Raw genomic sequence first — 23141 nt, forward strand, 5'->3', positions numbered from 1 at the left:
TCAGGCAGCGTTTCAGGGTTGCTGTTGCAGCCCAGAATGGTGCTTGGCCAGCAGCGCTGTGCGTGGCGGTTTTGCAGGGGACGTCCCAGTCCTCCAGGCAGCCTCGCTGGAGGGGGACGGGAAGAGGCACCCTTGCCCAAGGGAAGTGGTGGTGGAGCTGCAGGGGCCAAGCCTGCTGTGCTCTAAAGCTCCAAGCCCCCCCCCCCGTTAGGCCCACTGCTGGCCAGCTCATTGGGGAGTCCTACAGCCGAAAGCACATCCTCTCCATACAGCATGGTGTAATGGTTAAGAGCGGTGGTTTGGAGCGATGGTGTCGGATCTGGAGAACCGGGTTGGTTTCCCCACTCCTCCACATGAGCAGTGGACGCTAATCTGGTGAACCAGGTTGGTTTCTCCACTCCTACACATGAAGCCAGCAGGGTGACCTTGGGCTAGTCACAATCTCTCAACCCCACCTACCTCACAGGGTGTCTGCTGTGGGGAGGGGAAGGCGATTGTAAGCCGGTTTGATTCTGCCTTAAGTGGTAGAGAAAGATAGCATATAAAAACCAATTCCTCTCTCCCCTTTTAGCACCAACCTTCCCCCCCAAGTCAGTTGGCCAGCAGCAACTTGGGAAGCAGGGAGGGGCTGACCGGAGATGAAAAGCAACTGCTGGGGGGCGGGTACATGGGTGGGTTGGAAGATGGGGGCCGGCAAGGGGGTGAACGCCGAGCAACCTGGGAAAGGGACCAGTGGGAAGGATGGAAATCCCCTCTCCCCGTGCGTCCCTGCGGGTCCCCCACTTGTACAAACTGCTGGGTTGTGGTCCTACATTTTGGGTGACGGACAGATAGTGACATTCACATGAACACAAAGTTGCCTTATACTGAACCAGACCCTCGGTCCATCCAAATCAGTATTGTCTACTCAGACAGGCAGCAGTTCTCCAGGGTCTCAAGACAGAGGTCTTTCACACCACCTACTCGCCTAGTCCCTTTAGCTCAGGGATGGGGAACATCAGGCCCGCGGACTGTTTAAGGCCCGCAAAATCATTTGGCCCTTCATGGGTCCTGGCAGATGTCTAGGATCTAAGACTGCCGATCTGCCCCCTCCCGTGGTCAGGAATAGCCTCTATTCAAGGCAGATGTGAGTTTGTTTTGCCGAGAAAAGGAACCATTTTTCCCCTTGCAGAAGAGTCGTTACCTATGGAGCTGCTAGGACCGCCCAAGAAATTGTTAACCCTTTCCCACCTGGGCCATGGAGAAACATTCCCTCTGTACTACAAGAGAGCTGGGGGTGGAAGTGGTGAGAATGGAGGGGTTAAAGGGGGCAGGGCCATAATGCGTGATGTAGGGGGGCCGGGTTCTTAGCCAGTGTGTCCTCATTTCACCCCTGCAGGCGGAGGTAGCAGGAGCCGGCTGTAGAATCCGGCTCCGACCATGCGGAGCAGGAGCAACTCCGGCATGCGGCTGGGCGGCTACACCCAGCTGGTGTAACAGACCATCCTGCGCCACCAGGTGGGCGAGTGCGCCACCGGTTGGATGCCTGCCTTCTTGCCTGCGCCGGGGTGTGTGTGTCATCTGGGGCAGCTGCCTGCTTGGGGCTTGGTTGACTAATTTTTAAGTTGATAATTTTGTATGGCCAGCGAATGATGTTATAAATATCCAAATGGCCCTTGGCGGAAAAAAGGTTCCCCACCCCTGCTTTATCTGGAGATGCCGGGGATTGAACCGGAGACCGGGGACCTTCTGTATGCCAAGCAGATGCTCTGCCACTGAGCCACGGCCCCTCCCTTCCTTGGCTGTGTGGGATGGGAGTGAAGACTATTCCCCCCCCCCCCCCGAATTTTGGTCTACCTAGCAGTTTTAGTTCCTTCATCTGCTTACTTGGCCTCCATCTCCCCTTCTGGCCTGTAGCGGTTCTGAGCAGCTTTAGAGAGGTGAAATAAGGCAAGGCCAAGCGGCTTAAGCCGCTGAAGCAAGAGCTTTGTTTGGCGACTGTTGCAGGGTTGGCGGACACAGTTGACTCCGGGGGACACCTGTCCCGGTCTCCCCAACTTCCTGCAGGGTTGCCGCTCCAGAGAACCGCTTTAAGATGAACTGTTTCTGGCTACCTTTTGCCATCTGGAAGCGCCGCTCCTGGCTGGTGGCTGGCCTCTTGCTCCTTTTGCTGCTGCTGCTCCGGCACTTGGCCATGCAGTGAGTAATCTGGGCAGGGGGAAGTTTTTGTTTGTGTCTTAAGTCGGGAGCCAGCGTGGTGTAGTGGTTAAGAGCGGTGGGTTGGAGCGGTGGCCTCTGATCTGGAGAACCGGATTCAATTCCCCACTCCTCCATGTGAGCGGAGGAGGCTGATCTGGTGATCGGGATTTGTTTCCCCGCTCCTACACACGAAGCCAGCTGGGTGACCTTGGGCTAGTCACAGCGCTCTCAGCCTCACCTACCTCACAAGGTGTCTGATATGGGGAGGGGAAAGGAAGGAGATTGTAAGCTGGAAGAGAAAGTCAGCATATAAAAACACACTCTTCTTCAATAGGTTTCTGGCTGTGTGTGTGTGTGTGTGTGTGTGTGTGTGTGTGTGTGTGTGTGTGTGTGTGTGTGAAGTGCTGTCAAGTCGCTTCCGACTTGTGGCGACCCTATAACTCAAAGTCCTCCAAAATGTCCTACCTTTGACAGCCTTGCTCAGGTCTTGCAAATTGAGGGCTGTGGCTTCCTTTATTGAATCAATCCATCTCTTGTTGGGTCTTCCTCTTTTCCTGCTGCCCTCCACTTTTCCTAGCATGACTGTCTTTTCTAGTGACTCTTGTCTTCTCATAATGTGACCAAAATACGATAACCTCAGTTTAGTCATTTTAGCTTCTAGGGTCAGTTCAGGCTTGATTTGATCTATAACAAACTGATTTGTTTTTTTGGCAGTCCAGGGTATCTGTAACACTCTCCTCCAACTTCTTCGTATTTGGATGAAATGTTGGGGGTTGCATGTATGGAAGCCAGAATGGTGTAGTGGTCTGGAGCGTTGGACTCTGATCTGGAGAACCGGGTTTGATTCCCCACTCCTCCACATGAGCAGCAGAGGCTAATCTGACGAACTGGATTTGTTTCCCCACTCTGACACACGAAGCCAGCTTGAGTGACCTTAGGCTAGTAATAGCTGGGGTTCTATTGAACTCCAATGTAGCTCTTCTATTGCTGACCAATAGTGACCCTCTGAAAGTAGCATAGTACCAGTTCTATAGTCCCAAATAGGTAAGGCACGGAGGTTTGCCATTCAAGGACCTCTGAAGCGATTGGTACACTGCAGTCCACAGCCATCACAAGCAGCCTCACTGCGATTAATCTCCATCTCTGAAGTCCCCCCCATTCCAAGCCACGCATGTTAATTCCCCTTTCTCTGGCCTTCTCTTACAGTGAAAGACTGAAGAGCAATCCTAGAGAAAAGCTGTTCCACCTCCACCAGAAGACCGCTTTCCCCCACTCTTTCGCCAAGGCGTGGGGCTCGGGAAAGGCCGGCTTGGAAAAGCAGGGGGGGCCCAACATCGTCTTTCTGAAGACCCACAAGACGGGCAGCAGCACTGTGCAAAATATCCTTTTCCGCGCTGGCGAGCAGCGCAACTTGACTGTGGCCTTTCCCCGTTACTCCTACCAGTTTGCGTACCCTGAGCACTTCTCCAGGGACTTTGTGGAAGACCTCCCGCCGAGGGCCGCCCGTTTCAACTTGCTGTGCAGCCACATGCGACTGGACGCGGGGGAAGCGCGGGCCGTCGTGCCCCCTCCGGCCGTCTTCCTCACCATCCTGCGCGACCCCGCGCGGACCTTCGAATCCGTCTTCCACTACTATCGGAACATTGTGCCCGCCTTCCAGCCCCTGTCCAACCACTCCAAGCCGTTGCTTGCTTTCCTCGAGGCGCCCCACCGATACTACAACGCTCAGGACGTCAGCAACGGGCTCGCCAGGAACCCCATGACCTTTGACCTGGGCCTGAACACGAGCCAGGAAGCAGCGCCGAGCGACCGGTGGGCGAGCGAACTGGAACGGCTCAACCGGACCTTCCAGCTGGTGATGATCGCGGAACATTTCGACGAGTCCTTGCTTCTCGCGCGGGAATTGCTGGGGCTGGGCATGGACGAGCTGATGTACGTCCGGCTGAATGTCCGTCACAAGGAGGAGGAGCCAATGGCCAGGGAACTGGTGCAGAAAATCCAGGCCTGGAATTGGGTCGACGTGCAACTCTATAGGTTTTTCCAGAGTGTCTTCTGGCGCAAGGTGGAGCGCTACGGCTACGTGCGCATGAAGCGGGAGTTGGCCGCCTTCCGGGCCCTGCTGCGGAAGGCCGCAGGGAAGTGTCTGGCCGGGGAACCGGTTGGCCCGGAGGTCATGGCGGACGAGCTGCGGCCCTGGCAGCCGGGAAGCGTCACCATCCTGGGCTACAATCTCAGGCAGAACCTCACCTCTGACCAATACAGAGACTGCTTCAGAATGGTCCTGCCCGAACTCCAGTATCATGCTTACCTCTATTACAGGCAATACGGAAGGGACATGCGCCCCCTTCCCACTGCGTGAAAGCGGAGTGGAAACAGCCGCTTGAGGGATCTGAAGTCCAATCCTCGTTCCTCTCTCCCTAACATGGATCAGGTGGGGCTTTTGCCCCATTGGCTCCCCAGTTTTCTAAAAAAAAAATTGCTTTGGCAGCGGCTGCCACCACAACACAAGGATCCACACTGTGAGACTGAAGATAAGCTGTGGCAGTCATTATGTGGCTGGCTTTGCCAACCTCCAGGTACTAGCTGGAGATCTCCTGCTATTACGACTGATCTCCAGCCGATAAAGATCAGTTCCCCTGGAGAAAATGGCCGCTTTGGCAATTGGACTCTATGGCATTGAAGCCCCTCCCCTCCCCAAACTCTGCCATCCTGAGGCTCCGCCCTCAAAACCTCCCGTCGGTGGCGAAGAGGGACCTGGCAACCCTACTGCAGCAGACATTTTGTGGCTCCACAGGGGCCCCGCAGGCTCAAAACAACTGGGGATCCCTGCTCTATCCCCTTGACTTCAGAGGTCTCTCCTAGCAGTTGGGGTTACACGGGGGCTTTGTGGTTAGAGAGCAAAATCAACAAGTCTCTTTGCTCATTTATTGTAAGGGGAAAAGATCCTTCCAGGAATCAAAACGGAGTCACGACTTCTCACGCCCGCGAGTGCATGGAAACGTTTTCAAGGTGGCCACGGGAGTCAGCGGAGGCTTGGAGGGGCAGCCAGGATCTCTCAGTTCTTGGGAGGGGCAGCCAAGATCTCTCAGCTGCCATCGGCCAACCTGAGGAGCAGGAGAGATACCGGCTGCCCCTCCAAGAACTTTACGACAAGGTTAAAGGGATGTGGGGCTCCGCACCCACCTCTCTTCTTTTCCTGTTTGTTGCAGCACCCTGGAGAGCAGGTTGTGTGGAAAGGCCAAAAACAAATGTCACGTGAACAGATGAAGCTGCCTTATACTGAATCAGTCAGTATTGCCTACTCAGGTTGTATGTTCATTGTTTGACTAGGTTGGTACTGGCACACAGCTTATGTGGGAGACACATACAGCCCGGCATAAAAACTTTAACAATCTTACCAGATGTTGGTGTAATTGGCAATATAGACCACCTACTACATGCCTGGTCTGTTGTATATTGCCTGTATATGTAAATATATTTGCAATATGTTTGTATGTTTTATATGGGTTTCAAATAGACCACTACGGAAGGCCATAAAGGCCGAAACACGTTTGGCATGTGGTGACAGATATCCACTTTAGGAAATGCTATTGTGCGGTCTTAACGTTTTTAAAAATAATTTTAATCTTGACATAGCGCTTCTAATAAATTATATATTTCTAATTATATATTTTTTCATCCCACCCAACCTTGGGCACCCAACTTCTGTTTTCTAGGTTGGGTTCTATTCCCCTTTTTTTTCTTCTATCCTTACTTGTAGGACCATCAGCAGTTGAGAAAGTTTTTACACATTTGTCACAATTCCAGAGCTTGAAACCATTTGTAAATGGAAAAACCCAGACTTGTAGAAGATCCCTCTCAGGCCAAAAACTGTACGGCAATCCCAGGTAAACACACAACGACACAACGATGTGCCAAACTGATCATTTATTAACCAAGATGCATCCAGAAGGAGGCACTGTTGTCTCTGAAGGAGATGGGAGAAGAGTGTCCTCTTTACAGCAAGTTTTCTGAGTTGTCATCCGCACAGTGAATCCACAGAGCGAGTCTGGCTTCCCATAACCGGTGGTCAGCAAAGTCCAGGCCGAAGAGGCAGGCAGCAGCCCTCAAGTTGCACAAGCCTGCCTTCCTCAGGTTCCCAGATGTCACTCGCCCTCTGCATGGGAACCCTCCACGTGTCGACTGAACACACAACTCCCCCCACGATCACCAGCTTGTGAACCCACTGCCTACGGCTGGAGGAAGTGACCTCACCGACACCGCCTCCCCATACACAGCAGTATTCGACATCCCTAAGCATGGGGGTGGAGCGTATGCGTGGACACGGTCGCCATGCATTCACACTGCGCAGGGGGCTAGCCAATCCTGTCGAGGCGGGGCCCAACGTGCCCACACCCCCTCTACCTCCCTCCTTGCGTGTTCAGTCAACGCTCCGAGGGGGTCTGCGCAGGGGACTACTGTAGCTTACACTTTTGACTGTGACAGGACGAATTGACGACGCAAGAGAAGAACGGCGCTTTGGGAATAGTGATGATTTGCAGGGAAAGGGAAAAGATCCCCCTTCATTCCAGGGAGATCAACCTGAGCTGCAGGGTCAAAGCACCATCAGCCGCAAGCTCTCCTTCCCTCAGTTAAGTGATTACAGATCCTCCCCTGCCCAGTACAGAGGACAAGTGACCTCTCGCCCGAGAGCCTAGAAAAGCAAATCCAGTGTTGACGGGGAGAAGGGAAAGCAGAGGAAGGACAGCAGGGAAAGCAGAGGAAGGACAGCAAAGAGTCCTCACTCTGAGATGACAGCAGCAAACCCAAGGGTTGGCTCGAAGGCAGGTTGAGGAATGGAGTGTCAGCAAAATAGACAGGCGTATTTTTTATAAACCAAACTCACAACCATCCTACCAGAAGTCTTCACTTGACTCCTCAATAGTCCTCATTTCCCAATCTTAACATGCCCCTTTTCTCAACATGCCCTCTCAATTTCAGTGCTTAGGATTCCAGTGTGTTGACTCCCCACCCCCTTAGCCATGGCCCACCTTTGGCCACTAAGACCCCCTCCCTCGCAGCATGACGAGGTTAGAGCAGCAGAGTCGCCTCTAGGGAGGACTCGGGAGTCACATTCTCAGCTGCAAAAAGGGACGGAGCCGGCCCAAATGCTCTACATAAATAAGAATAAATAAGTTCAGGGGTGTTGAGGCTGCCCGGCCAGCGATCATAAGACGACAAACTCCTCCGCGGTGGGCTTTTTCGCCCTCTCCCGCTTGGTGCAACGCTGGGTTTGCTTCGTCTGCTGGGAGAAATGGGAGCCCTGTTCATCCAAGCCGTACGCCTGGGAACAGCCCTCCACGACTGAGAACATGGGGTACCTCTCTTTGACGGATGCGGAGTTCAGGACCTGGAGTGGGCAAAGGAAAGGACGGATGGGTACAACCAAGTTAATTAAGAACATAAGAAAAGCCCTGCTGGATCAGATCAAGTCCAGCAGTCTGTTCACACCGTGGCCAACCAGGTGCCTCTAGGAAGCCCACAAACAAGATGACTGCAGCAGCATTGTCCTGCCTGTGTTCCACAGCACCTAATGTAATAGGCATGCTCCTCTGATCCTGGAGAGAATAGGTATGCATCATGACTGGTATCCATTTTGACCAGTAGACATGAATACCTCTCCTCCATGAACATGTCTACTCCCCTCTTAAACCCTTCCAAGTTGGCAGCCATCCCCATATCCTGAGGCAGGAAGTTCCACCATTTAACTATGTGTTGTGTGAAGAAAGAGTTCCTTTTGTCTGCTTTGAATCTCTCACCCTCCAGCTTCAGCAGATGACCCCCACGTTCTAGTGTTATGAGAGAGGGAGAAAAACTTCTCCCAGTCCACTCTCTCCATACCACGCATAATGTTATAGGCCTCTTATGTCTCCCCTTAACCGCCTTCTTTCCAAGGTGCCAAGTACTCCTTGCACTGGAACACAGAAGATGAGGAGGTTGTCTTTGAGAGGACCAACAAGCACGCAGGTGAGAGCAGCTGGTAGGCGCACCCTTGAAACTTCCAAAAGGTATTGACAAGATGCCTCCCTAAAGGCTTTGGAGTAACGTTATCAGTCGTGGGGTAAGGAGTTAAAGGTCCCCTGTGCAAGCACCTGGTCATTCTTGACCCATGGGGTGACGGTCACATCCTGACGTTTCCTAGGAAGACTTTGTTTACGGGGTGGTTTGCCAGTGCCTTCCCCAGTCGTCTTCCCTTTACCCCCAGCAAGCTGGGTCCTCATTTTACCGACCTTGGAAGGATGGAAGGCTGAGTCAACCCTTGAGCTGGCTCTACCTGGAACCAACTTCTGTCGGGATCGAACTCAGGTCATGAGCAGAGCTTGGACTGCAGTACTGCAGCTTACCGCTCTGCACCATGGGGCTCAGGGGGATAAGGAGACACAGCATTTAATGGACTGATCAGTGATTTTTTTTAAAAAGGAGAGCAGGGGTCACCAACATGGTGGCTAAGGGCGCCATGGTGCCCACCAAGGCTTCTGATTAACCACCGGAGATTTGACTGGCGGTGCAGATTTTTTAAAATACTGGTTTGGCAGCAGCTGCCACCGCAACACCCACATCTCCACCGTGTGAGTGGAGGTAAGCTACGGCAGCCATTTTGTGGCTGGCTCCACCTCCTCTGGCAGCCATTTTGGGGCTGCGCTCACCCCACCATGCCAGAATTCCAAAAGCTCAAAAAGGCCGGAGACCCCGGTTTAAACGAAGACTAATCTTCTTTCCCCCAAACTCTTGACTCAAATTTCCAAAATGAAAACTGGAATTCTGCAAAACACAGTCCTCCCCCACACACCCCAAAAGTGTGTAGCTGATTTAAATCCACACATTAACTTGAAGCCGGCCGCATACAATCGGCCTAATTCAGCCTGCCGACAGAACACCTTCGGGAAAACGCGGACTGCTGGGAATGCCTCACCTGGATCAGCTTCGAACACAGCCGCTCAAACTCGCCGCTGTGACGGGCGTAGAAACCAATGGTGCAGCTGGGATCCATCTTGCTGAATGCCGTTTTCCGGGGGAAGTTGCAGTGGAAGGACTAGGGAGAGAGGCAAAGGGGGAGTGGGTGATGCGACCACAAAAGGCACCCAGGCACCAGTGTGCAAAACACAAATGCTCGCATGTTGAATGAAGCTACAAAGAAATAACAACCCTCTGGCTCATTCAACTAGTTAATATTATTAGCCAATAAACACTTTCAAAAGAAAGCACCAGCAATTAGCAATTCAGATATTTTACAGATTTCTGCGCCCTGTGGTGCAGAGTGGTCAGCTGCAGTACTGCAGTCCAAGCTCTGCTCACGATCTGAGTTCGATCGCGACGAAAGTTGGTTCCAGGTAGAGCCGGCTCAAGGGTTGACTCAGCCTTCCATTCTTCCAAGGTCGGTAAAATGAGGACCCAGATCGCTTGCCAGCTCAAGGTTGGTAAAAGACCTTTACCTTTTTTCTTGTTAGAAAATGACTGAAAAACCTCCAGGGAAGGAGAGCTCACCACCTCCCGAGGAAGCCTGTTCCACAGAGGAACCGCTCTAACCTTTAGAAAATTCTTTCTAATATCTAAACTTAGTGGGTGAAATGCTACGGCAGTTCAAAACAAGGTCAACTGTCACAGAGGCGAAACCACGGCACCCTCTACAATCCTGAAGCTTAAGGAGATGTTGGAGAAGCTCACCTCCAAGAGGAAGTCCTCCTGGGTGGTGTCCACAAAGGGCTGGCAGTAGTGAGGGTCCAGGTAAAGGAGGAAGTCATCTGGAAGACAAGGAAGACAGAGGTCAGGGGACCTGGCCAGTCCTACGGATGCCTGTACACACTGTTCTAGGCTCCAGTCATCCCCACGACAAACTGGGATGGGGGAAATTTTAAGTGGCGATCTCACTTAATATGGTGCAAAAATCAATGCCCGCTCAGACAAGGCCAGCTCTTCTACCGGGTGCATTTTTACCCCAGCCTTCCTCTAAGAAGATGGACACAATGCAGATGGCTCTCCCTCCCCCTTCTTACCCTCACAACAGGTAGGCTAGGCTGTTATGATTCAAACAGAGAGATTGAAAACAGATAAAAGGAAGTATTTCTTCACACAATGCATAGTTAAATTGCGGAACTCCCTGCCCCAGGATGTGGTGATGCCTGCCAACTTGGAAGGCTTTAAGAGGGGAGTGGACATGTTCGTGGAGGAGAGGGCTATCCATGTCTACTAGCCAAAATGGATACTAGTCATGATGCACACCTTTTCTCTCTAGGATCAGAGGAGCATGCCTATTATATTAGGTGCTGTGGAGCACAGGCAGGATAATACTGCTGCAGTTGTCTTGTTTGGGGGCTTCCTGGAGGCACCTGGCTGGCTACTGTATGAACAGACTGCTGGACTTGATGGGCCAGCAGGGCTTTTCTTGTGTTCTTATTGTAATTATATATAATTATATTAGGTGCTGTGGAACACAGGCAGGATGCTGCTGCAGCCGTCTTGTTTGTGGGCTTCCTACAGGCACCTGGTTGGCCTCTGTGTGAACAGATTGCTGGACTTGATGCGCCTGGGTCTGATCCAACTTTCTTCTGTTCTTATGAGGCAGAGACAGCCTGGCTCGAGGTCACCCAATGAGCTTTATGAAGCCCCATTTATCAGATACTCATCCGACACTCTAATCATTACCTTTCTCAGCCACAATATCATCACTATCACAAGGGAACCACCTGCTATCCTGCTTCTTCCTAGGACATTTGATGCTAAACATTGGCAGATTGTGTGTTTTTATGAAATCAACAAAGAATGAAGTTCTTCCAGGCTAATTTCACTGTTGAAAGCAGGTTAAACACAGTATTGCACATACACCAGGGCCAAAGCGGTTTCTTATGGAATCAGAAAATAAGACTCCGAATGTATTACAAAAGTATCTGAGTTCAAAACAAAACTCCAAACAGATTTTTCCCCTTGATGAGAAAACTTTGTCCAGTCTGAAATGGCCCACTTGTTCCAAGTTTCAGAATAACTTAACTTTAATACGGATTTCCCAAAATGGATTAAGGCTATACCCCTAAATACCTCCTACCAGGCGGCCAACCTTCTATTCTTAGGCAGGGTGCTCAAGCAGGCTGGGGCCAGGCAGCTCCCGGCAGTCTTAGAGGAGGTAGATTATCTCTTCCCAGGCCACAACCAGGCCCAGGTCTGGGACAGAAATGGCCTTGCTCGCCCCGACTAATGATCATCACCGCAACAGGGATGGGGGGGGGGGAATGTGTCCCTGTGGGTTCTCCTGGAACTCTAGGTTGTACTTCAGTTCCATCAGTTGTGGGACCCTTCTGGAGCGGCTGAGTGGGTTGGGGGAAGACCCTGCTATTTGGCAGTTCTGCTCTGACCTGGCTGGCCAATTTCAGAGGGAAGGGATGGGGGGACAACTGCTCAGCTCCACTGCCTTTACGTTATGGGGTTCCTCAGGATTCCATCATGTCCCCCGAGCTATTTAACGTTTAGAAGGAGGAGGAGGAGGAGAGTTGGTTTTTATATGCCGAGTTTTTCTAAGGACCCCCAAAGCGGCTTACAATTGCCCTCCCTTCCTCCGCAACAGACACCTTGCGAGGTAGGTGGGGCTGGGAGAGTTCGGAGAGAACTGACTGGCCCAAGGTCGCCCAGCAGGCTTCATGTGTCTGAGTGGGGAGTCAAACCTGGTTCACCAGATTAAGAGTCCCCCACTCACGTGGAGGAGTAGGGAATCAAACCTGGAGCTCCAGATTTGAGTCAGCTGCTACTTAACCACTACATCACATTGGCTCTCACTACTGGAGAGAAAACTCAGGTGAAAAGGCTGGTGGCGGAAAGTTACTCCCCAACACTAGGGAGAGGGGTGGAGAGGGGGAGATCAGAGATTTCCGGGTCAACTATCAGGTCTGTTGCCTGGGGGGGGTTAGTACCTTGATATCCGACGAAGTACAGAGAGTGCCTGGGTTTTCCGCCAATGATCCCGATGCAGGAATCCAGCCTCAGAAGCTCCTGTGTGACAAGAAGAAGAAGGGTTGGTTCTTATATGCCGACTTTCCCTACCACTTAAGGAAGAATCAAAGCGGCTTACAATCGCCTTCCCTTCCCCTCCCCACAACAGACACCCTGTGAGGTGGGTGGGGCTGAGAGAGTTCGGAGAGAACTGTGACTGGCCCAAGGTCACCCAGCAGGCTTCGCATGAAGGAGTGGGGAATCGAACCCGGTTCTCCAGATTAGGAGTCTGGTGCTCTTAACGGCTACACCATGCTGGTTCTCTACCATGAAATCCCACGGTGTGCCCAATTACCTTAACACAGTCCACGTAGGCAGGGTTGAGGTTCTCCCCGCCCAAGCGCATGGGCACCAGGATGATGACCGCGCTCCACTCTGCGCAGGAGTCCCACGCTGCCCTCCCTTGGTTCCTGCTGGCCAGGTTCTCCACGTCCCCTTTGTACACTGATGAAAAGGCAATGTGATTGTCTCCCCTAGGGAAGGCAGCCTGATGCCACCCACATGACAGCCCCAGGTGCTTCATGAGCCACAGTCCGGCCAGCCCAACCGTTCCTTTTACCTGTGCAGTCCTGAGACACGTACACAGCCAGGCTTCCCGCTTCCGAACAGCAATCCACGGCTTTCCTGCAAGGGCAAGAGGGGACAGGTTTCACTGGGGGGGCAGCCTTACCTGCTTCGCCCCCTAGACCACTCTTCAGTCAAGGGCCCTGAATCCGCATGAAAGAGAAAAGTTGGTCTCCTGCTTCGTGGTATCAGAAGACTGGGGAGAGAGGCTCTCTTTCTGGAACCGTTGTAGAGAGAAGAGGGACCTGTTTGTTGAGGGGATTTTTTTTTTAATTTCCAGCTTTCTCCCCCAAAGGAATCAAGGTGAGTCGTCTGGCATGCGCAGTTTGGGCAGCAGGCTATATTAAGGAAGACCACAATGACACAACCCCCTGGGCACGGCTCCTTGGCCTAACCTGTGCTCAAAAGCAACCAGGGTGCTCCCTGTCAAACATACACCAATTGAGAAGGTAAAATACTTCAAAAGAAGTCCCCTAAACAGAGCTGATGCTACATCTCTGCCCTCTTTCCTCCTAGAATCATAGAGTTGGAAGGGACCACCAGGGTCATCTAGTCCAACCCCCTGCACAATGCAGGAAATTCACAACTACCTCCCCCCTCACACACACACACCCAGTGACCCCTACTCCATGCCCAGAAGATGGCCAAGATGCCCTCCTCCCGCTCATGAACTGCCTAAGGTCATAGAATCAGCATTGCTGACAGATGGCCATCTAGCCTCTCCTTAAAAACCTCCAGGGAAGGAGAGCTCACCACCTCCCGAGGAAGCCTGTTCCACTGAGGAACCGCTCTAACTGTTAGAAAGTTCTGCCTGTCTAGACGGAAACTCTTTTGAATTGATTTCAACCTGTTGGTTCTGGTCCGGCCTTCTGGGACAACAGAAAACAATTTGGCACCCTCCTCTGTATGACAGCCCTTCAAGTACTTGATCACCTCTCAGTCTTCTCCTCTCAAGGCAAAGCAACCTTTCCTCATAGGACATTCCTAAAGGAATGCCGAGTAAAATCTCTCCTTCTTTCCTGAGACACCCGACTCCTTTCTGCACCAGGCACCCTCTCACCTCACAATGTGGGCTGTGATAGAAGGCCCGTACCAGTCCCCGGCTTTCTTCCCCGAACTGCGCCCGAGGTCAACGAGATGGTGGATCCCAAAAGGTGCTTCTGGCCGATCCGCGAACCACGAGATGATCTTGCGGTGACGGCGCTCCTTCTCCCGTTCGTCGGGGCTGCAGGGGCGCGGGGGGCTCTGGGGGTCTGAGGGGGCCCTGCCCCTATGAGCTGGGAGGGGAGGCGTCTGAGGCAGGAGGGCAGTGCCGGGGCGGGATGAAGAGGAACTTTTCCCAGGTTCCGTCTCAGCCAACTGGTTGACGAGTAAGGCATCTGACCAGGTCCAGTCTGAAAAGCACAACACAAGACCAAGATGCTGCTGGAAGAGTTGCAATGTCTAGCGTGCAAAGGAACTGAGAAGAAGACCCAGCAGGAGGCGGGTAAGTGGTCAGCTAGTTAGGGCTGAAAGGTTAGAGACCTTTCCACCCTTTTTTCACTCGTCTGTCCTTAGACTGATGTTCTTAGGGGACAATTTCCTCCTCCTTCTCGGAAGTCTTTCCACACTCTCTCTCCCTCCTTAGCTAGACAGACAGCTAGAGGCTCCGTCTCTCAGCTTTCCTATCCTAAAATGTAGTTCCTTCAATAAAGGCAACTTTATCTTTAATCAGTGAGGCTGACTCTTCACTGCGTACTTAGATACTCTGCCAACAGATGCAGCCTCAGAAGAAAGAGGAGCATAATACCAGAACCCGGGGTCATCTGCTGAAGCTGGAGGGTGAGAGATTCAAAATATAAAAGGAAGCATTTCTTCACACAATGCATCGTTAAATTGATGAACTCCCTGCCCCAGGATGGGGTGATGGCTGCCAGCTTGGAAGGCTTGAAGAGGGGAATGGACATGTTCATGGAGGAGAGGGCTATCCGTGGCTACTAGTCAAAATGGATACCAGTCATGATGCACGCCTACTCTGAAAGGGAGCAGAGAGGCAAAACAGGGCCTTGCCCCTCCCCCGCCGCCGCTTCTCTGCGGCACCCTCTCACCTCTGCCAAGGAAATGGACGAGGAGTCCCTGGGCCAGCAGCATCTGCCCACTCCGCAGCATGCAGCCCCAGCCGCAGTCCGTAGTCCACGTCGTGCCCTCCAGCTGCTGAAACTCCCTCCGGTAGGTCAGCCAGACGCGGGACGCAAAGTCCTTCTGGAAACGCTCCACGTCCTCTGCGAGGGAGAATTGGAACCATGTCAAGTGTTGTGTTGGTTTATTTAGCGCCAGATATAAGGAAGTGCCATGCGAGATAAGGCTCTGCAGTTGTCATCTAAAAGAACCAGACTCAGTCCACCATATCCTCTTGAGCTGTCCATTTTTTACCCAACAGCGTTCACAACTAATTAATCCCCACGGAAGAGTCCCAAAAAACTCAGTAGACAAGAGTATTAAATTCTTATTGATGGATAAAACCCCGGAAGTTCACTGACCATGTCACTGAATTTCTTGCAATTGTTATAGAGAGAGAGAGGGGGCAGGGGGGGAGAGGGGGGGGAGGGAGGGAGGGAGGGAGAGAGGGCGAGAGAGAGAGAGACTGAGACTGTCTAGATCAGGGGTGTCAAACATAAGGCCCAGGGGCCGGATCCGGCCCCTTGAGAGCTCTTACCCAGCCCATGAGCCAGCCGAGGCAGCCCCCCCCCAGTCCCGAGGTGAAAATGATCAAAGACTGTTGAGTAAAAGAAAATACTGTAAGAGTGTTATTGTTTTAAGCATGTTTTAATTTTAAGTAAAATATCATATCATTAATTGGCTTGGACTGGGTCTTCTATAAAGTTTAGATCTCTGGTTCCTGGCATTAAATTTTATGGTACGCATGGCCCGGCCAAGCAATATTTGCGTCGTATCCAGCCCTCGTAATGAATTAACTCAACACCCCTGGTATAGATGGTATTATCAGCTTGTCATATGAGAAGGAGAGTTTTTTTAATGTTAGTTGTATACTGATTGTAACAAATGGTCATTTGACGATGGAACATGATTTCTTTCTTTAAAGTGTCTGTATGAATGCATGTTGTAATGCGGTCATTATGCCAATAAAGGTCTATGTATGTATGTTTATTTAACGCAAACAGAAAGGGAGGAAAAAACTTCAGCCCAGAAACAACAGATAACCAAAGAAGTTGGCAAAAAGCCGAATAAAAGACCGGATAACGACAGCTGAATTGCATTCGGTTTGAAGGATATTTTAAATGATCCAGTCCGAACTACAAACACAATGCACATAATAGTCATAAAGAATTTTCAAAATTTATGTATATATTTTGTAGTCTGGACTGGTGATTGTTTAGACCACTAAGGAAGGCTGTATAGCCAACACACGTATGGTCAGAGTCAAATTGCCTGATTTTATGTCTAATTGTGTTACATGAGCATGTTGATTTGGTAGGCTTTTGCTGGGCCTTATATGTGTTATTAGATGTTAGCCCTGGGTGTTTATTTTTTCTTGACCTTCGTGTACTTAATCATGTGGGGTAATAGCCCTGGAAACAAAACCTGCTAGCAGAAATCTACGCTACTCACCCTCTCGTTCAAAATGGTAAATGTAGCCAAAGAGGTAGACCGGGGAGAGCTTGCTGAAATTGGTTTTGCTCTTGACTGTCCAACCTAGAGGAGGAAAGGAGTAAAAAAATAAAGGTCCAGTGTTGATTACAAACCAGTAAGTGACATTTCAGGCTTACAAAGATGGGTTTCTGCTCTCTTTGTGGAAGCTGGGGTGAAGGCCCGAGCAGTTCCTAGTGTCCGAAACTGTGTCTTCCCTCCACCCCCACAGTACCCCACAGAAATATGGTGACATATTTCTTGAAGAGCTGTCATAGAGAGGAGGGTGACAAGTTATTTTCTGATGCCCCAGAAGGTCGGACCAGAACCAACGGGTTGAAATCAAATCGAAAGAGTTTCCGCCTAGACATCAGGAAGAACTTTCTGACAGAGCGGTTCCTCAGTGGAACAGGCTTCCTCGGGAGGTGGTGAAACACTCCTTCCCTGGAGGTTTTTAAGCAGAGGCTAGGTGGCCATCTGTCAGCAATGCTGATTCTGTGACCTTAGGCAGATGATGAGTGGGAGGGCACCTTGGCCATCTTCTGGGCATGGAGTAGGGGTCACTGGGTGTGTGTGGGGGAGGTAGTTTTTTTTGGGGGGGGAGGGTGAATGGCAACCAATTTTTAAGGGTGGAGTGAGGGAGAGAGCTGGGATTTATTTTATTCTGATTTTAAATGGAAATGTTTCAAACTATCGCTGTTAGGTGTCTTGAACCACTAGGAAAGTGGTTAAAATTGAGGAGGAGTTGGTTTTTATATGCCAACTTTCTTTACCACGTAAGGGAGAATCAAACCAGCTTGCGATTACCTTCCCTTCCCCTCCCCACAACAGACACCCTGTGAGGTAGGGGGGGCTAAGAGAGCTGTGACTAGCCCAAGGTCATCCAGCTGGCTTTTATGCGTAGGAGTGGGGAAACAAATCCAGGTCACTAGATCAGCCTCCACCGCTCATATGGAGGAGTGGGGAATCAAACCCGGTTCTCCAGATAAGACTCCACTGCTCCAAACCACTGCTCTTAACCACTACACCACACAAATAAAAATAAAGGCTGAGAAGGAGGCGCTAGCTTCCTGTCAGACTTCAGTACCTCGTTGCATTTCAGCAACAGTAAACTCCACTCCAGACGTTGCAGAGAGTTTAAAAGTTTTATTAAGAAAGCAAACGGGTCAGTACATCTATACAAACTTAAGGTCAGAATGCCGATGGGGACGATACAGGCTATCTATATAGAGAACACACTAGAACTGATTACACGTAATCTTTGAAATGCAAAACATCAGGTTTCTTTCAAGCTTCTGGAGGTGCCATGGTTCTGGCAGAATTGCCACCCTGAGAACAGATAGTTGATTTACAATAGGAAGGCTTTGAAGTGGAAGTGTTACTGCCTCCGGCCTTCGTCCCTTCTTCCCAAACTGAAGAGAACTTTCCCACAAGACCAGGAGGGGGGGGGAAGAACATGGAGCTTGCTCATCCGGGGCCCGACTGGGTGCCCTCGCTGACACTCCGCCTCCCCAAAGACCCCTCCTCGGGTTTTCTCGGTTTGGCGGGGTAGTGCCGATGAAATTCTGCCACCAGGGTGGGGGCCTTTACGTGCATAGCGGACACCCATTCATCGTGGCTGGAGTTCAGGTGTACGAGATACTCCAGCTGGCCCCTTCGCACCCGAGAATCTAACACCTTGGAGATCTCAAAGTGCTGTTCCCCTTGCACCATAATTGGGGTCGCAGCTGCGGGTTCAGGGTGCCATTCCGGTGCTGGTATAAAGGGTTTTAACAGACTCACATGGAATACTAAGTGCACCCACTGTAAGGTTTTCGGCAGTTCTAACTCCACAGTAACCTCATTGATAACCCGGAAGATGGGGAACGGCCCCACAAATTTTTGACTCAGTTTCTTGCACGGACGTAAAGACCTGAAATTTTTGGTGGAGAGGTAAACCTTCCCTCCGACCTTTAATTCCCATTGGGGCGCCCTGTGTTTGTCTGCCTGCGCCTTGTATCTCTCCTTTGCCTGCTCCAAATTTTTTATAAGCCAGGGCCAAGTGTTCCTCACTGTGTTGGCCCACACTGACACCTCGGGGGGGTCGCCGCCCAGCGGGAGGGGTACGGCCCCCAAAGGCCCGAATTCCAATCCGTAGACCGCTTTGAACGGGCTTATACCAGTAGCAGAGTGTACCAAATTATTATAGACGTATTCCGCCAAAGGCAGCAGGTCGACCCAATTGTCCTGGTGGTAATTCACAAAACAGCGCATGTAACATTCAACTATGGCGTTAACCCTTTCGGTCTGCCCATCTGTCTGTGGGTAATAGGCCGAAGACAAGCCCTGCTGCACACCCACAAGTCCCAAAAACGCTTTCCAAAACTTAGACACGAAAACGGACCCCCTGTCACTCACGACCTTCCGTGGGAAGCCGTGTAATCTGAAGACCTGGTGCACAAACAAGCGAGACAGTTTGTGTGCAGAAGGCATTCCGTCGCACGGAACGAGATGAACTTGTTTCAAGAAGAGATCCGTGATCACCCACAGAACCGTCTTCCCCTGGCTAGATGGGAGGTCGGTTATGAGATCCATCCCGATTACCCACCAGGGTGCTTCTGGGGTCTCTAGGGGTTTTAACAATCCAGGAGACTTCCCCATTAAGCGCTTGCTCGTTGCACATACGGGACAGGATTTAATGAACACATCGATGTCCTGGCGCATTCCCGGCCACCAGAACTGCTTTCTTGCTAGGTGCAAGGTCTTCACGAACTCGAAATGCCCCGTTTTGGAAATGCCGTCCCCGTTTGGGGACGTAGTGTTTATCCTTGTGGGCACCATTCCCGTCCATAACCTGGGATGGGAGAGACTTATCTCCCTGCTCCCGCTGAAGAGCCTCCCCCCACCGTCGTGCGACGCCTTCTGGGAGGTCCTCCGGGACTGCCACGGATCGGAAGGTAGAGGCAGCCGACTCCTGAGGGGAGATTGGGACCGGCTCCACCGCCCTGTCTCCCCGCTCTCGCTGAGAGGACCCCCTCCCCTCCCCTGTGACTGCGCCCGGAGGATCCCCTGGGACGGCCGGGAATGGGGGGGGGGGGGAGAACACGGAGCTTGCTCATCCGGGGCCCGACTGGGTGCCCTCACTGACACTTCCCCATCAATCCCCGTGTGGCGCCTACTCACCATACTTCACTTTGTTCCAGACAGAAAGGACTTTACACTTAATCTTGTCCACTTCGTCCAGCTCGCTGTGCTGGCCGTGGGCAGAGCCCCCCACATGGCTGCTGCCGGCCCGGGCGCTAAAGAGCTGCTGTCCGTCGGCGTGGGGCAGCTCATCGTGATTCAGGTATTGTACTGAAGCAGGCGACACAGAATTCATTTAACATCTGGGACCGGTACAGGCTGCGTCCTCGCTGGCGAACAGGGTGAGACCTCTGGGGGCATTGCCGAGGAAGCAGAACTGCAGAACCTGCAAAGGCAAGAATGAGTCTCTCTCTGGCAAAGCAACTGTAAAAGGTAAAGGTCGCCCCCTGTGCAAGCACCGGGTCATTCTTGACCCATGGGGTGACATCACATCCCGACATTTCCTAAACAGACTTTGCGGGTGGTTTGCCAGTGCCTTCCCCAGTCGTCTTCCCTTGACCCCCAGCAAGCTGGGTACTCCTTTTACCGAACTCGGAAGGATGGAAGGCTGAGTCAACCTTGAGCCGGCTACCTGAAACCGACTTCCACCGGGATCAAACTCAGGCCGTGAGCAGAGCTTTTTTGACTGAAGGACTGCAGCTTGTCACTCTGCGCCACGGGGCTCCTACTCTGAGCAACTGAGAGAGCACAAAAAGCATCACATGAAAACAAGACTCATACAAATGCCCTCGACCCTATTGAGGACCTGCGCAGGTAACTGTCATTCCATGCTCACATCTAGGAGATGCCCCAATGAACATAAGATGTTCAAAGGATTGGGGGAAAGGCAGTGGCTCAGTGGTAGAACCTCTGCTTGGCATGCAGAAGGTCCCGGCATCTCCAGTTAAAGGGACCAGGCAAGTGGGTGATGTGAAAGACCTCTGCCTGAGACCCTGGAGAGCCGCTACCGGTCTGAGTACACCATACTGACTTTGATGGACCCAGGGTCTGATTCAGTATAAGGAAGCTTCATGTGTTCATGTGTTGAAGGTAGAATCTACCTGTGAATTTGAAATGGTTTTGTGGTGAGGGGCCGTGGCTCAGTGGCAGAGCATCTGCTCAGCATGCAGATGGTCCCAGGTTCAATCCTGGGCATCTCCAGTTAAAGGGACCAGGCAAGTAGGTGATGTAAAAGACCTCAGCCTGAGACCCTGGAGAGCCGCTGCCGGTCTGAGTACACAATACTGACTTTGATGGATCCAGGGTCTGGTTCAGCATAAGGCAGGTTCATGTGTTCAAACGATACCAAGCTCAAACAAAAGACTTCATGATCAGTGGCCATTTGTCCATTGGCTTGGAGTTTGCTGCATTTGTAAGCTGCATTTCTAAGGTAGACTCTATGGCACTGTACTCCATTGAAGTCCCTCCCTTCCCCAAACCCAGCCCTCCTCGGGCCCCACCCCCAAATCTCCAGGTATTTTCCAACCGAGCAGGCAAATGTAGCAATAGATAGGGTTGCCAACCTCCAGGTGGTGGCTGGAGATCTGCTATTACAACTGATCCCCAGGTGAGAGATCAGTTCGCCTGGAGAAAAGGGCTGCTTTGGCAATTGGACTCTATGGCGTTGTACCCCATGGATAGGGTTGCTAGGTCCCTCTTTGCCACCGGCAAGAGGTTTTTGGGGCGGAGCCTGAGGAGGGTGGGGTTTGGGGAGGGGCTTCAATGCCATAGAGTCCAATTGCCAAATCAGCAATTTTCTCCAGGGGAACTGATCTCTATCGGCTGGAGATCAGTTTTAATAGCAGGAGATCTCCAGCTACTACCTGGAAGTTGGCAACACTACCCATGGAACTCCTTCCCCTCCCCAAATCCCGTTCTTTTTAGGACCCACCCTCAAAATCTCCAGAAATTTCCCAACCCAGAGCTGGCAACCCTAGCAATAGAAAGAGTGGGGTCTGGAGATTTGCTGAAATTACAACTGACCTCCAGATGACAGAGATCAGCTCTCCTGGAGAAAACGGCTGCTTTGGGGATGGGCTGCATGGAATTATACCCCACTGAGGTCCCTCCCTAAACTCTGCCCTTCATGTGTGGAGTGGGGAAACCAACCCGGTTCACCAGATTAGCCTCCGCCGCTCAAGTGGAGGAGTGGGGAATCAAACCCGGTTCTGCAGATCAGAGTCCACCGCTCCAAACCACCGCTCTTAACCACTACACCACGCTGGCTTACACAAACAAAAATGACATCATAAACACAGGCATCGACTTTTGGCACACCCTGGAAACTTCTCAGTATCACCCTGATTGTATCTGCCAAGCTGAAGACAAGCCAAATTCCCCCACACAGAGGTGGATTTTGCATGGTTATTAGCCTCGAGTTCCCGGCTTCTGCACAGCTCTCTCCAACATGGAGTTGTTTATTTAACTTGCTCTCGCCTGCCTTTCTCCGTCACCACGGTAGGGCTGCCAACCTCCAGGTGGTGGCTGGAGATCTCCTGCTATTACAGCTGAACTCCAGGTGACAGACATCAGTTCCCCACCCCCATCTCCAGGTATTTCTAGATTTGCCAGGTCCCTCTTTGCCACCGGCGGGAGTTTTGGGGTGGAGCTTGAGGAGGGTGGGGCTTGGGAAGGGACTTCAATGCCATAGAGTCCAATGGCCAAAGCGGCCATTTTCTCCAGGGGAACTGATCTCTATCGACTGGAGATCAGTTGTAACAGCAGGAGATCTCCAGGTAGTACCTGGAGGTTGGCAACCCTAGGCATTTCCCAACCCAAAGATGGCAGCCCTAAGTCCTCCCACCCCACCCCTGAATGAGTGAAAGGAGGACAACCAGAGAGGAGGATGAACCTCCTCCCTTCGCCACTTCTGTCCCTGGGCTGAAGCGCCCAGGCCAGGGGGACGCGCATAGGGTTGCCAACCTCCAGGTACCAGCTGGAGATCTCACACGAACATACTGAATCAGACCCTTGGTCCATCAAAGTCAGTATTGCCTATTCTGACTGGCAGCACCTTTCCAGGGTCTCAGACTAGAGGTCTTTCACATCACCTACTTGCCCAGTCCCTTTAACTGGAGATGCCGGGGATTGATTGTACCTGGGACCTTCTGTATGTCCAGCAGAGGCTCTGCCACTGAGCCACGGTCCCTCCCCAATTTAATCCAGTAGTCCCAGATGTCTGCTTGAGAGAAGCCACATGAACACATGAAGCCCTCTTATGCTGAATCAGACTCTTGCTCCATCCAAGTCAGTCCTGTCTACTCAGACCGGCAGCGGCTCTCCGGGGTCCCAGGTTCAAACCATCACATCACCCGCTTGCCTGGTCCCTTTAACTGGAGATGCTGGGGTTTGAACCCGGGACCTTCTGCACGCCAAGCAGAGGCTCTGCCACGGAGCCACGGCCCCTCCCAGCCTCCTGCTATTGCAACCGATCTCCAGCCGGTAGAGATCAGTTCCCCTGGAGAAAATGGCCGCTTTGGCCATTGGACTCTATGGCCTTGAAGTCCCTCCCCTCCCCCAAACCCCGCCCTCCTCAGTCTCCGCCCCAAAAGCCTCCCGCCGGGGGCGAAGAGGGACCTGGCGACCCTAGACGCGCAGGGCCTTTCCCGGGGCCACCCACCCACCGACCCACCCACCCGGCGGGACGAGCAGCC

At 52.0% G+C, this 23141-nt stretch overlaps 2 protein-coding genes across 2 annotated transcripts; one reads left to right on the forward strand and one right to left on the reverse strand.

Annotated features, from left to right (window-relative positions):
* The first annotated feature begins 2074 nt into the window (after positions 1-2074).
* Positions 2075-4537, forward strand: LOC130476378 (galactosylceramide sulfotransferase-like). The gene is made up of 2 exons (XM_056848312.1): positions 2075-2178; positions 3385-4537. Exons 1-2 carry the CDS (start codon positions 2075-2077, stop codon positions 4535-4537), a joined length of 1257 nt encoding a protein of 418 aa, XP_056704290.1.
* A 2847-nt stretch (positions 4538-7384) lies between these two features.
* On the reverse strand, positions 7385-19759 carry ATG4D (autophagy related 4D cysteine peptidase). Its single transcript, XM_056847800.1, has 10 exons — positions 19549-19759; positions 16369-16452; positions 14847-15020; positions 13820-14153; positions 12755-12819; positions 12491-12639; positions 12117-12195; positions 9883-9959; positions 9131-9250; positions 7385-7567 (listed from the first exon to the last, which is right to left on the reverse strand). Exons 1-10 carry the CDS (start codon positions 19742-19744, stop codon positions 7385-7387), a joined length of 1461 nt encoding a protein of 486 aa, XP_056703778.1. The 5' UTR covers positions 19745-19759.
* Positions 19760-23141: the final 3382 nt, after the last annotated feature.

This window comes from Euleptes europaea, chromosome 4, assembly GCF_029931775.1.
Source record: "Euleptes europaea isolate rEulEur1 chromosome 4, rEulEur1.hap1, whole genome shotgun sequence".
NCBI classification, from domain to species: Eukaryota; Metazoa; Chordata; class Lepidosauria; order Squamata; family Sphaerodactylidae; genus Euleptes; species Euleptes europaea.